Consider the following 14,768-nt stretch of genomic DNA (forward strand, 5'->3'; position numbering starts at 1 on the left):
AACGAAATGAATACGGATTTTATGGCTTCTATTGGACATTCATGTCCAACTCTTTTGAGGTGGTTTGAAAGCCGGTGACTTCAACTTACCTCTATCTATCATTCGAAAGGATGAGATAAGTTGGTCCTACCTTAGAGGATCAATCTAATTTTATTACCTAATCAAGAAAAAAAAAAGCTATGCACTTCTTTTTATCGACTAGCCTGACGACTCGGAACTCGAAATCATTCTTATAGTTAAAAAACATTGCAATTTTTTCACATAATATATAAGAAATCACTTATTATTTTATAGGACGATCTTATGAGTCAGACCAGTCCATTAATAAAGAGTCCTTTAGATATACTCGTATTTATGTAAATTCAAATTATATCGTGACAATATGATGTTTACAATAATGATTAATAATGTATAAAATTAAATTACCCGTGAATGGGTATACCTCCTATTTTCTATCTTCTTCGACATTAGTTTTAGACAAATATTTAGTGGGATGGAAATATGTGGAGGAAAATGAAAGTGGGAGAGAGAATGTAGGGTTACATGTTATATTAACTACAAATGATAGACAAATAAGAAAAGTGGAAGATCATTATGACTTGCCGATTTAAGAAATGTGGAAGATGTTAATAAATAGGAGGAAGTATTGTTTACCTCTGTTTGGACTAAAATATAATAATCGGAAAACTCATGTTGTACCCTGCTCTGAGGCTAAATTGCCATATAGAGAGGTCATGTGATATAAGAAACTGGATGCCAAATTGCCATCATAAGACACACTAGAGTAAAACAAGGCCCAGCTAAAGAACTTCTGAATCTTCGGCTATTGGCTATTTGGATCTGTTCTTGGGCTATTGAGCTTTTTTTTTTTTTTTTTTTAATCAACCACGGCATTTTGATAACAGATTTTTGGCGTATATCATCTGGTTGAATTCGTATTTGAGTCAGGTAGGACTACACGACTTATGCTCGCTTCATGAATTTTATCACTACTTCATTCCTTGGGCACAAACTCGAGACCTCTGATTAAGCTATAAATGACCCTTACAAGGTAATCGAAATACTGAATTTTGATAACCCAATGAGCCAATGAGAACAATTAAGCATTTCCAATCTAGACTAATTAGGAGACTAAAGGTGAACAATTCATGTCAAAAACAGAAAACAATATTCTTTATTCCTTTAAAACTTAGCTCATTATTTGCACTAAATGCAGCTTATATACCCGTTTTGATAAAACTGCTCTTGTGTTCAATAATTTCAATTGACACAACTCGTACCCTAAAGAATGAAATATCCTATGCTCAAGATAACCATAGACAACAAGGTAGACATCATACTAATCGAGTATGGAACTCGAGCATTGTCCTTCCTCAACAACATGCCATCAATGATCGGAAAACTCATCATCAACACGAAAATAGATAAGCACACTTGAGCAAACAATTTGTCCCAATCTCCGGCGACAATCATATTTGTAACTCCTCCGAGAAGGCAAAGCAAGTTCAATGTGACCGATGTCACAAGAGGAATAAGGATCATAGTTGGTGTCCGAAAGTCATATTTCCCCATTTGATACCACTTGGTTGTATCTTCTTCATTGGCCTTATTAGTAGGAATGAACATTGCCTCTCGAATCCCCAAATTCGACATTACACACTCGAGAGTCCCGTAGAAATAACATGTAACACCCTTCACCATGAAAATTCTTTCTTCATTCAACCATGAATTCAGTGACCCTTTGCTAACAAAGATCACATCAAGGAGGTGCTTCGCGTTTGATGAGATGAAAACAAATGCAAATGGTATGAATAATGGGTCTAGTACCTGCATCAATAATCAAATGAACACGATACAATGAGTCAGTAAGGTTCTGTGAAGAATCACATGTAGGTCTCCCACATCAGAGAAATAGAGAAGAATGATCTAGCTTATAACCCAAGGGTGCGACCCAGGAGTAACAAAACTTTTGTTTTTAAAAAATCTTACTTGAAAGAGTCTTACATGTGAGACCAATTCCATTAATATCATAATCGGTCTCACATCAAGACACTTTCGTATGACACTCATCATTTAGACAGCTTGTTTCGTCTACTTACCGAAGGGTATAAGGGAATGCCGTAGAAGAAGCATATGGGTGGAAGGATGGCACAACATATCGTAAAGACGAAGTCGAGAGGAAACAAGGTTATCCAAGAACAAACCATCTTTTGAGGAATGCTCATTTTCGAAGGAATGATAGAAAGGGGATTATGCTTTGATAAACCGATTTGAAGAAGGCCAGCAGTCCATCTTGAACCTTGAGTCAATAGATCATTGAGATTAGTTGTCGCCGAGCCTAAAAAATCTGGCCTTGTCGGGTTCAAGTAAACTGATGTCCACCCTTGGTGTTGTAAGCTGAGGCCCGTCATCACATCTTCCACCACTGATTTATACCGGAAACCAACCTGCATTTTAAGAATTCGAACATTATATATAGATCGGTTCATTCAGAATACGGGCACAACGAAGGAAGGAAGAGTCGAACTTGGTACTTGCCTTTTCACCCCATTTCGTGTCTCGTTCATAAGTACAAGATGCTAAGAAATGAGCCTCTTGTAGTGAAACAGAGGATATCTCTCTGCCATTCATTGAATCATGCTTTTTGATTTGGCTAACTGATTTAATAAACTCATTCGAAGAACCGAGAAATGATTTCAACTCTTTCATATCATTACCTGCATGAATTATGATCCACGAATAATATTACTCAACAAAAGACATGCATGATGATCTCCACGGTATCAATTGTTAAGAGCATACGATGATAGTACAACTAGATTAGTCGGTAAAGTTATAGAGAGGTCATTATGGAAAAGGAAAACCGAAAGAAAATGTGGAAGTGAGAAACGCACTAGAGTGAACACCGTAAAAAGGCTGCCTCTTGATGAAAAAGTTTGTCCCAGACAACACCGGTCCCTGAAGTCCGTCCATCCCTGGATAAAGTATCTGCAAAACCAAGGTAAATAAACCATGTCTTGGTATTGTACGATATGTGGTAAAACTCGGATAAGACAGGCCTATGGTAAGTCAGTAATAAGTTTTATTAGGCGATAATTACTGGGGAAATTAATTAGTGGGGTAATGAGTTCATTGGTGATATGTTTGGCATAAGAATAATGATTACTGAGTAGATCTTTTACTCCCTTAATCATTACCCAGGGGGGAGGGTGGGTAATGTATTACCCCTTCACAAGGGTAATAATTAGGAGGTGAATAATTACCCGCATACCAAAACATGGGAAATACACCTCACATATTACTCCCCTATTCATTTCCTCCTATTACCTCAATCCAAAGTTCTCAAAAATGAGCTTTTGTAATTTTAAGCTCAGGAATTCACCCCATTAAGCTGGTTCAGCCATTCAGCAAGTCTTGAATAAGACAGTCTTACATGTGAGACCAACACAAATTCGTAAGTAATTCTCCTTCCATAATTTATACATATAAGGTTATTGGGTTAGTCTTACGTGTAAAACTGTCTCATATAAGTTATGTGGAGTGATGGGACTCAGAAGCCAAGCACAATCACATATGGCCCGGTCCAGTTTCTACAGTGGAGCACAGAAACTATTTTCAACACGTATCGACCCATTCACCAAGTCGACCCCATATCCTACTACTACGACACAAAGGAAAACATAAAGAAAGAAGGGGTCGGTACAACTTACTGGCCATGTAGATCTCATCTGACTATCGTAGATATCGGTGTCACTAATATTATGAAAGGTGTGAGGAAATTGAACCCATCCCAAAGATGAAGACATGCTAGGATCAAGGTGAAAACACATTGCTTTACGGGCCGAAGTGGGTCCATTACAGTACATGTCACAGTCTAGGACTAGAATATAAGGTGAATTTGACATTGTGCTTGAAACTCTTAGCTGCAAAACGACATAACAAATTAGTTCGTCGGCCATGTAGACATGTACTCCGTATTAATGTATTATGCATATAAATTGTAATGTGGGAGACATTGTTGTCAGAATCGCGATTCTACGATTTTACGATCCAAAAATGCTTGACCGATCCTGGATCCTACGATTTTATCATAGTTGTAGAATCTTACGATCCTATTAATTTGAAAATTTCTAGAGATGAGATCATAATACGATCCTACGATTTTACGATCCTACGATCCGATTCCATAATAAAAAAATTAATATATATTTTTATATAATGACACCGTAAAACCCAAATTTCGTGTAAGTTGTTCATACAATGATACTAAAATCATTAATTACCAATATTTTATGAATAAGTATTAATAAATAAGTGTTTTGATTTTCAATTATATGTTTTTACCAAATTAAAAATTATATTTAGTGAGTTTGTAGAATCTTGCGATTCTACGATCCGATTCTACCGATTCGATCCTATCCTCCCCATCGATCCAAAGTAGAATCCCGATCCTGACAACATTGGTGGGAGACGTACCAGAACGTTGAGGGCTCCGGCCTTGAAATTATGAGGTTGAGACGGTCTTTTTTCCCGAGCAATGTATACGAGTGACGGCATATCGATTTGTTCAGGATTTAATGCAACCTTTTGTACTGAAGTCTCATTCACCACCTTGTGTAAATCCATGGCAAACAAGATTGATTGTTACTACTAATTCGCTTTGATTAGAAAACGGTAAATGAAAAACAAAAAGTAAATGGGGTGAGAGAGGCTCGAACTCTCGACCTCAGGATCACTCAACTAAGCTATGAGACCTACGCGCTAGCCAACTGCGCCACCACCCCTTATTGTACTTTCTAGTTTACCAACTGTATTTCACATGAGCTAATGTTAAAGACATACTCCGCTCAATACTCATTTTGGTTAGACCTTTGTCATTACCATTTTGGAGTATTATGCACAATCATTGGCTCAACACCAATGATTGCTAACTTTATTTTCCCAAAAATAACTAATTACTAATTACTACTCCTTATTTGTATACCCTTTGAAGTTTGTATAGAGTTTACGGTAATATTCTGTATCAACGAAATCTATCACAAGAAAATTAAAAAATTAAAATCTTCTAATAACATGTGCATTGGGTATATTTGGGGTAAAGTAAATGAGATAGTGTCATTGAATTCTTTTACAGGTTCCATTAAAATGATAAATCATTTAAGAAGTATGTGAGAGGGTGGTACCAACACTCGATACCACCCAGGCACCCAATAACGCTCTATTATTATTACCAACGGAAGTAACTAGTAGAAGAAGACAAGAAGAAAACCTGTACAAGTGCCGGATGATTATAAGGACTTGTAGTTGCATTACTTTGATCAACCTCATCTTTCTGCATTCTTTCGCGCACTCGGTACTCAAAGTTGTCAAATTTCTCCTATAACATTATCCATCCCAATTCTCAATTAAAGGACACTAATCATATCAAAATAAAAGTATACTAAAAGTAGACTAGTTTATATTTTACTCGTAGTTAGTCGCATTTTATTGTAAAATAATTATTTTCTTTTTATCGATAAGTGGTGGTGGACTAGTGGCAAATTGAGAGGTTAATAGGGACTGTCACTTAACGACAATGAAAAATAAGTAATTATTGAATTTTGTTCAAGTTTACTATATTTCTGTATTAGTGATGACCTCTACCATTTTAACTCCGCAAATATTAAAAGTTGTTTCTAATTTCAAAATATCTTCCAATTCATTTTCAACCCTTCAAATGTATTTTTAAATTAATAATCATACATTATCATTATTATCTAAAATCTATCCCCAAACAGTCTCACAATACTATTACCGTGAGAGCTACCACATGATGGATATTTACTATTTTACTTTTTACTAATTAATGTTAGCCGGTCTCTCAGGAGACTTGTTTATTACCAGTACGTAATTGTAACCAATTAAGTTATGAACCAATTACCTAAAACAAAGAAAATTAATCAAGTTAAATAAGCTAAATTAAAATTTACCTTGACTAACTTTCTTTCTTCTAAGAACTCCAAATTTTGAGAAACCTCTTGTGGAAGCTCAAAATAAGCTCTAGGACAAATAGTTTGGACATTATACCTCCTAACAAAAGGAAGCCACCATGTAGCAAACTCCCAAGCCTCTTTCAAACCATCCAAAGTCACAGAAGCACCTCCATCATCAGACAAATACACACTCAACTTTTTAGTAGGGTAATCTAAGGCCATGGCCGAAATAACCGTGTTCATAACATCGATAGTAGGCTCCCTTTTTGGGTCAGCCGTACATATAAACACGTCAATTCCAGGCAATTTTTCATCCTTAGGCAACCTTTCTATAAGGGCGGCCCGAGTAACAGGCCGCCACAGAATAGGTTGTCTAAGGAGCCACAAGGTCGATGCAGATAATTCGGCTATAATTATTATTAGCCATGGTAATATAGGAATTTTATAGAACTTAGGGTCATTTTTGTTAAAGAAAAAGGACCCTCTATAGTAGAATATGGCAATTAATGCTAAGAAATGTGAAAATGAATATATTTTGTTAAGAGTTGCCCTAAAGTTTAGGACATGACATTGTTGGAGAGATTGAATGTTTGAGCTCTCCATAGTTAAATTAATGGTTGGTTTTGATGTTTTATCCCTAAGGTTCATATAGACAACATATATAGTTTGGCTCAATATGTATTTTAAAATTATTATATGATATTTTTAATTTTTTAATTGGAATAATTGAGTGGGGTGCAAGGAACAATTGCACTTTTGGGGAGGTAAATGTTGAAAGTTCAAAAGATATTTTGTTGTTGTCTTAATTAAATAATTAACGATCATTTCTTTTTTTAACAATATTAATCTCATATCTACTAAAAGAATAGGTGGATCTAAATTTTTTCCTTTAAAAAGCATATTTTTACGTAATTTATTTTCGCAGTACACATTTTACTCAATTCAGTACATTTTGTACCAAACTTTCCATTTTTTGCCCTTGACCAAAAAAACATCAAACCTAATTTTCTCTACCTTCTCTCTATCTCTATTGTTAAATTTTAGCTTTCTCCACCTCCTTCAATTTATTTAATTATGAATGATTATTCGAATATAGAACATGTATTTAATTCACAAATCCATTGTTAGTAATCAAATTGACCTTTTGTTATTGTTTTGTATTTTTTTAATTAGAGTTTATATTGAAATTAGTTATTGTTAATTGATGTGGGATGGTGGCCTGGGTTATTAGTGTAGACAACAGTCGGCGACGGTAGTGGTGGTCGACGAGTATTGGTCGGCACTCGGCACAGTTAACCGCCGTTGGTGATTAATAGAGTAGTACATATTTTGTTGAATTAGAGTAGGAGATCAAGCGTTGTACGTACTTCTTGTTGAATTAGTGTAGTACTCTACGTATAATTGGTTTATTTAACATATTACTCCGTACAATTTACAATGATGAAGATGCAGTACATTAGTGTAACAATTGGTCGGCCACTAGCTCTGCTGAATTTTCATTTCTCTGGTGAATTATTAAACATATTACATTAAAAATAATCAATGTTGTAGGTTAATGCAAAACGATGTAAATTAGAGAGAGGGATTTGGGATTAGATGGAAGTTTGAAATTAGAGAGAAGTTAGAGAGGGAAAATGGGAGGAGAAATGAGAAGGGTATAATTGTCAACAGTGTACTGCGATGAGTAAAATGTGTACTGCGAAAATCAGCACCCTATTTTTAATAAGGAAGATAATTACAATTAAGTCCATTTACTAAATAAGAAAACTAATAATTATATTTAATCTCATTAAATTATATTTTCATTAATATTAATCTTTTCAACAAATTATATTATTTTCATTAAATTCTAAACTATATTATCTTAATTAAATATAAATAAAATTAATATAAAATCTATAAATTTCTACATATTTTATTGATGCTATTATTTGAGAATGAGTTGACCCCATATTACTTTCGTGACAAAAAAAATTAACATAAAACTATAAATCGCTATTATTACTTTCGTGACAAAAAAAATTAATTAAGAGAATTTAAAAATTAAAATCATTAGCTTTGTGGTATAAAAAATTATTTTGTTTAAAATACATTTCAACACATTACTTAGTGTTTTTGATTAATTGTTAGTTACATATTTTTTCCTCAAAACAAAATACAATGACTAGAAATATGAAAAATTAATAAAATAACACTATTATATAAGTAATTTATAAAAAATTTAAAACCGTTATATACCGTGACGAGAAATATGAACAATTAATAAGATACCACTTTTATATAAGTAATTTATTAAAAAAAACTCTCTATACCGTGCATTTATTGCACGGGAACTAAACTAGTAAGGTGATTAATTTGTAAAATTACAGATTCTCACTTCAAGACGGTTCTAATTTAAAACGAGAAAAATAATAATTTTATAATTAAAATGATCATTTAATAAAAAAAAATTAGAATTAAAATTATTACTTACTAATAATAAAACTAGTGGTAAATTTTTATCAAAAAATATTAACGTTTTATCGTAACTCGTTATATTTTCAGTTATATTACTTAAAGACGGACATCAGTCGTCTTAAAATGTTATATTTTCAGTATAATCTTAACATCGACAAAAGAATGGGCACTTTACATCAGCCAGAGACGTTTGTAGGTAGAACTCTACCCTTGGAAACGCTATTAATAATTTTCGAAACAGTCCAATATGTTTATGATTTGGACAATCTCTTATACATTGTATTTTAGCGGTATAAAAATATCCTACAGTCCTACACTAGGTTTGGTCTTTATTATGGTTATGTTCAACTCGACTTTGTAAATCTATAAATTAACGTAGTTTAATTTCGTAGTAGGTAAAATCCCCAATGCAGTACATTTTTCACTAAAGTTTCTACTTACCTACTACCCTTGTCTAAAAATATGAAAACGGAATTCCGATCATTCCCTACCCAATACAACTCTTGAATCACTATTTTTTTTCAAATATGAGTCATAATTTGATTTTAAACAATGTCTTTGAAGTTACTGGAAATTATTATCAAATAATCGATCAAGACAATTTGAAGGAATAGATTTACAAAAGTAATAGATTTATGAAATTATTTTAAGCAAGTACTATGAAAATAAATTGTTTTATATCAGGGCCGTCTCGGGATTTTAGGGGCCTCTGTGCGAATGTTAAATATGGGACCCTATAAAACATTTTAAGAAACAAAATTTTTAAAAATAAGGCAAAAACAGGCCATAAATGTAGATTTACAAAAGTAATAGATTTATGAAATTATTGTAAGCAAGTACTATGAAAATAAATTGTTTTATATATGTGTTATTGTAAAACTAAGCTATATTTTATCTAAATACCTGATTAAAATAATATCCACCGCGAAAGTAGTAATTGACCCCCATAACTTTGCCTAATCGTGAGATTAAGCCCCTCAAGTTTTAATTGGAGTGATTAGGCCCCTTAAGTTACATACAAAGTGAAATCAACCCCATACCCAAAATCTCATGAGAAATTGATATCTCATACCACAAATACAAATATTTAACCTACTACATAATCAAATTACGAAAAATAATACAAATAACAGAATTATAATATTATTTAGAAAAAAAATCATATCTTTGAGAAAATGCTAAAAATTTAGAAAATAAAATGAAAATTCTAAAACCTCTGAAAAAATTCTCTCTCTCTCTCTCTCTCTCTCTCTCTCTCTCTCTCTCTCTCTCTCTCTCTCTCTATATATATATATATATATATATATATATATATATATAGCACGTTATTTATGTTTTATACCGTCAACTTTTTTTTAATGTATATTTTTCATAGAAAGATCGTTATTTATTTTTTCCAAAATAGTTAAACCAAAAAAGAAACACCTTTGTAGTCTAAATAAAGTTTATTATAAGGGGTTTTCGAGTTTTGGCAAATTTAATTATTCCTTTTTTTTTTACAATTTTTGAAAATTGCTAAAAATTTAGAAGAAAAACTCATTATTTACAAAAGAAAGACATTTTTTAAGAATTAGTTTTTTTATAAAAAATTATATGTTGTGAATTAGTTTCAAATATATATTTTTACATTATTTATTAATTTTTTTCCGAAACTATCAATTTTAAATTAAAAATATATATATTTATTTCCCAAAATCTGATTATATTTTAGGTTAAGTATTTGTTTTGTAGTATGAGATATTCAATTTCTCATGATATTTTGGATAAGGGGTTGAATTACACCTTTTGTCAAACTATTGGAGCTTAATTACACTTTTTGTCAAACTAATGGGGCTTAATTACTCCATTTGAAACTTGAGGGGCTTAATCTCACGATTAGACAAGGTTATGGGGGTCAATTGCTACTTTCGCCTAATATCCACATTCTACTACTTTTCATAATAAGGGTATCCTAGTCAGTCTTTTTATAAAGGGTATTACTTTTTCACATACGCATTTTACTCTTTTACATACACAAATTACCTTTTTATCCCTTTTATTTTTAATAATATTAAAAAAAAACAATTGCCCCTTCCCCACCACTCCACCACCACCAACCACCCCAGACCCCACCCACCAAAGATCGACATACTACATTTGCCAACCAACGACTATAGTCGATCATCCCCAATCAAATCTTGTTATCCTATATTCATATGTATGAAATAATGTATTAATTAATTGAAAGAAAAATGTCAAGACAATTCAGTCTTGAATTGCAATCTGATTAACTCCGTATAAAGCAACTTTGTGTAATGATGCCAAGAGAATGTGTACAAAGCAACTTAGCATTGTGGGAAGTATTAGTAAGATGTTAAATCTCCTATTTACTAAAAGAATAGGTGATTGTTACTATTTTTCCGCCAAAATGATATTCTCAAAAAAAGAAACTAATGATATTTATGTTCATTCACTAAATAAGGAAACTAATAATAAAAAATTAATTCATCGATTATATTTTTATTAAAATTAATCTTTTCATCAAATGATATTATTTTCACTAAACTTTAAATTATGTTATTTTAATTAAAAATAAAATAAAATTGATATAAAATTATAACTTGCTAATTAACTCTTGATGCTATTATTAGATGATAAGTTGACTCATTATCTGTATAAATACAAAACTGTAAATCATTATTAGTTTCGTGACAAAAAAATTTGAAAGAAAATATAAATTCAAACTCATTAGCTTTATGATAAAAAATATTTTGGCTAAAATATATTTCAACTCATTACCCAATTCTTTTACCTAACTTTTAGTTCCAGCTTTGATTTATTAAAGCAAAATACATTGATGAGAAATCTAAACAATTAAAATATACCAATATTATGTAAGTAATTTTATAAAAGTATTAAACTTCAAGTATCGTGCATGTATTAAACGGGGTCTAAACTGATAAGAGGAACAAGTCAATAATGTGTGGAATTGTGGATGCTGCATGCTTGGAACACAAGTGCTACATAATATAATTACGTTACGTCAGGCATGATATATGTTGATAGCGTGATTACAATCGGAAGGACTTTAAAGATTACGTACTACATAATATAATTAAGTCTCATTGAAGATGGGGATATTCGCCTATAATAAGAGATGAGTCGGATCTCTCTTAGAAAGAGGTAAATGGGAGGTCAAATGGTAACCCACCTGGTTTTCCACTTACCCATCTACTTACTTCTTTGTGAGAGGTATCTGACCGTCTCTTATTATAGATGGATATGCCTGTTTATAATGAGAATTTGTGTCAAAGATAACATGTATACCCAACACTTGATCGATTTGGGTCTTTACCAATTATTAGGGGATGATTTCGGACGACATCATGTATGGCTTCATGGTTTTCTTGTCATTGTTATACTTCTAAATTATACTCCGTTTGTACTCTCTCTTTCGATCAATTATTACTTTTGACATAAAATCCTATTATGAATCGAGTATATGTGAAATATTTATCAATTATTGTATTTCGTAAATCTTTCTTGTACATCATACATGTTAGCCTATATATACGTAGTTGCTCATTTATATACGTCTTTTACTCATTCATGTACTTTTTTTCATTATTTTTCCATAGTATACCCTTTGCGTGCTTAGAAAAAAAAAAACTCTCTCTAATTTTCTCACTCACAAAATTACTCAAATCCACAAAATTATTCAAATCCATCATATTACACAATTATGTATGTAAATTCTCGTATCGATAAGTAATAATTCTAATTCTTAATTTTATTAATTATATTATATCAAATAAGGAATTAAGAGTTTTCGTAAATATGTCGGCGATTTGCTGCGTCGTATGGACATAGCTGGTGGAAATGGCGCCTTTTGAATTTCATCACGAATAAAATGACAGTTGATAACTCAATATTTTACGCACTTTTAACCCATGTTTTATCTCTTATTTAGTCTAATTAATAACCCGAGTTAAGTTAATTCACCCATTTTAGTATTATATAAAATATTAGTCATCTAGTTTTATATACCGTAATTTATATTACTTTTTGGAAATTGGTACTGCTTTTGGACGTTTCATAACTTCGTTTTGTAGGTACTAAACGAAGTGAACCCGAGTCAAGTATAGCAAACAAAACAGAGCAGTCGAGTGATGGGTCAATAATTAAGCTAATGAGTTTGGGCCACGATGCATTGTTTGTGATGCCATTTGTTCACTCTTCACGTGGGCTTTCACAACAAATAGTCCACAACAATTAGTGGAAACAAGTGGCAATCTCAAGTTTGTCTTGTATTCATCAACAAAAGGAAAAGACGGAGCCTTCATTTAGGGGTGGTGTGCTGGGCACGTGGGGGGAGAAGAGAAAGCCTTCAATTTTTGTTGTTGTTTTAGGGGTTTTCAATTTTGTTCTTCTAAATAATCCAAAATCCCTCATTTCTTTACCTTTCTTAGTTTAATTTAGTTAGTAATTATGATTTACAACAATTATATAAAGATCTATCATTTCAATTCCATTTAAATTCAAGTATTGCTATTAATTTCTTCTCTCTCTCTCTTTTCTTATTGTTATTTAATTATTGTTATGTTTTACTTGGTTTAATCTCTTTAATTAGTTAAAGTTTTAGTCTTTATTACTCTTAACATGTTTAGTGTTAATTTATTCATGTTTAGTCTTGAGATTAGTTGTTAAAGTTTCAATCTTTATCATTTTACTTTGTTTAATTTTATGTCTAGAATGATTATAAATGTGTCTTATGTTGGATTAGTAATGATTAGTGAGTAGTATTTTCACTAGGATTCGATTTAACACCGACATGTGTAAGTTACTTTATTAAATCCTATTTTAATTAGTTGTTGAGGTGTAGTAAAGGTTGATTAAGGGACTTGATTTGTCTTGGGCTTATTTGTGGTAAGTATTGACTCTTGACCCTTGTCCATTGGCGGGAGTCGATTAGGTTGGGATTCGGACTACCATATTTAAGTTTAATTGCCGACCTAGGTTGAGACCGAGAGGGAGAACCAAGGGAGGGCACCCCTAATCTTGTGTTTGAAATCAACCTTCGAGAGAAGGAGAGGGATGACCCGGAAACCGACGTGAGCTTAATGACCTTAGTCAATACTAGGCTACCTTGAGAATTACATGTGTTTTCGGGTAGTTGGGTATTAAACTTGGGATACCGACTTTCGAACCCGAGAGGGGGGTTAGTTGGGATAGCTAGTGTCCTATTATGAGTCCGAGAGGGAGTTAGTAGGCGAATTAGAGGCGTTTTCCACTTTACACATCACCCCAATGACCAATTAAGGGGATTATGGTAGTAAATGAACATGTTGCGGTGAGATCGGACCCTAGGCTTTCCTTTATTTTTAGACCTTTATAATTTATATTACTTGATTTCTTAGTTCAATTTAGTAGTGTTAGTTAATTTAGTTTAGTTATTTAGTTTAATATCAACCAACTTTTTGATTCACGTAGCTAACTTATAATTTAAGACAAAATTAGTATTCAATCCTTGATCTCCTTGTGGTTCGACCTCGACTACCATACTACATTAGTTGAGTTATTTGTTTGATTTGGAGAGTGCGACAAACCCACTATCAGGTATTTATGTTGTGATGGAAAAATCCCGGAGTCGTTACGGGCTATTTCCAGGCAGAGAAAATATTTGAGGGATCCCAAGACCTTCATATGAAAGCATTTGCTCAATTGTGACTTAAATTGGGCTATTAGAGCGGAGTCATTGCCGCAAATAACAATGTCATCGACATAGACTAAAACATGAACCTCAGTTGTGGAATTAGTAATAGAAAATAGAGAGTGGTCATAGGGACACTGTTTGAAACCATAATTGTGAAGGGCAGAAGCAAGTTTGGCATATCAACATCGAGGAGCTTGTCGAAGACCATATAATGATATTCATAGACGGCACACATTTCCGTTGTTTGAAGAATTATAACCAGGAGGCGGTTTCATAGATACCTCTTCATGTAGATCGCCATGAAGGAAGACATTATGAACGTCCATTTGATGAAGAGCCCAAAGAATCTTGGCGGCAGCGATAGTGAGCAAAGTACGAACTGTCACGAGTTTGATAATGGGGGCAAATGTTTCATTATAATCGATGCTTTCAACTTGTCGGTTGCCCATGACTACCAAATGAACTTTATAACGTTCGACTGTAGTTGATAAATACGGGCATATTCCATAAGATCATCCCAAAGTTTGGTGATGCGGTCGTAGAAGTCCATGAGAGACTCGGTAGGACCTTGACTACATGCCATAATCTCAGCCTTTAGTTGATAAATACGGGCCTCGTTCCCTTGAGAGAAACGGTGCTAAATGTCA

The 14,768-nt window shown here is 32.8% G+C and overlaps 1 protein-coding gene and 1 non-coding gene across 2 annotated transcripts; both read right to left on the reverse strand.

The window, feature by feature from the left end:
* Positions 1–1,055: 1,055 nt before the first annotated feature.
* Positions 1,056–6,734, reverse strand: LOC141656519 (cellulose synthase-like protein G2). Its single transcript, XM_074463431.1, has 8 exons — positions 5,970–6,734; positions 5,270–5,377; positions 4,477–4,611; positions 3,711–3,923; positions 2,895–2,988; positions 2,539–2,717; positions 2,100–2,447; positions 1,056–1,827 (listed from the first exon to the last, which is right to left on the reverse strand). Exons 1-8 carry the CDS (start codon positions 6,618–6,620, stop codon positions 1,282–1,284), a joined length of 2,274 nt encoding a protein of 757 aa, XP_074319532.1. The 5' UTR covers positions 6,621–6,734; the 3' UTR covers positions 1,056–1,281.
* On the reverse strand, positions 4,698–4,784 carry TRNAM-CAU (transfer RNA methionine (anticodon CAU)). Its single transcript is given in 2 exon segments — positions 4,698–4,733; positions 4,747–4,784. It is a non-coding gene; the product is annotated as a tRNA-Met (tRNA).
* Positions 6,735–14,768: the final 8,034 nt, after the last annotated feature.

Source organism: Silene latifolia, chromosome 5 (genome assembly GCF_048544455.1).
Source record: "Silene latifolia isolate original U9 population chromosome 5, ASM4854445v1, whole genome shotgun sequence".
NCBI classification, from domain to species: Eukaryota; Viridiplantae; Streptophyta; class Magnoliopsida; order Caryophyllales; family Caryophyllaceae; genus Silene; species Silene latifolia.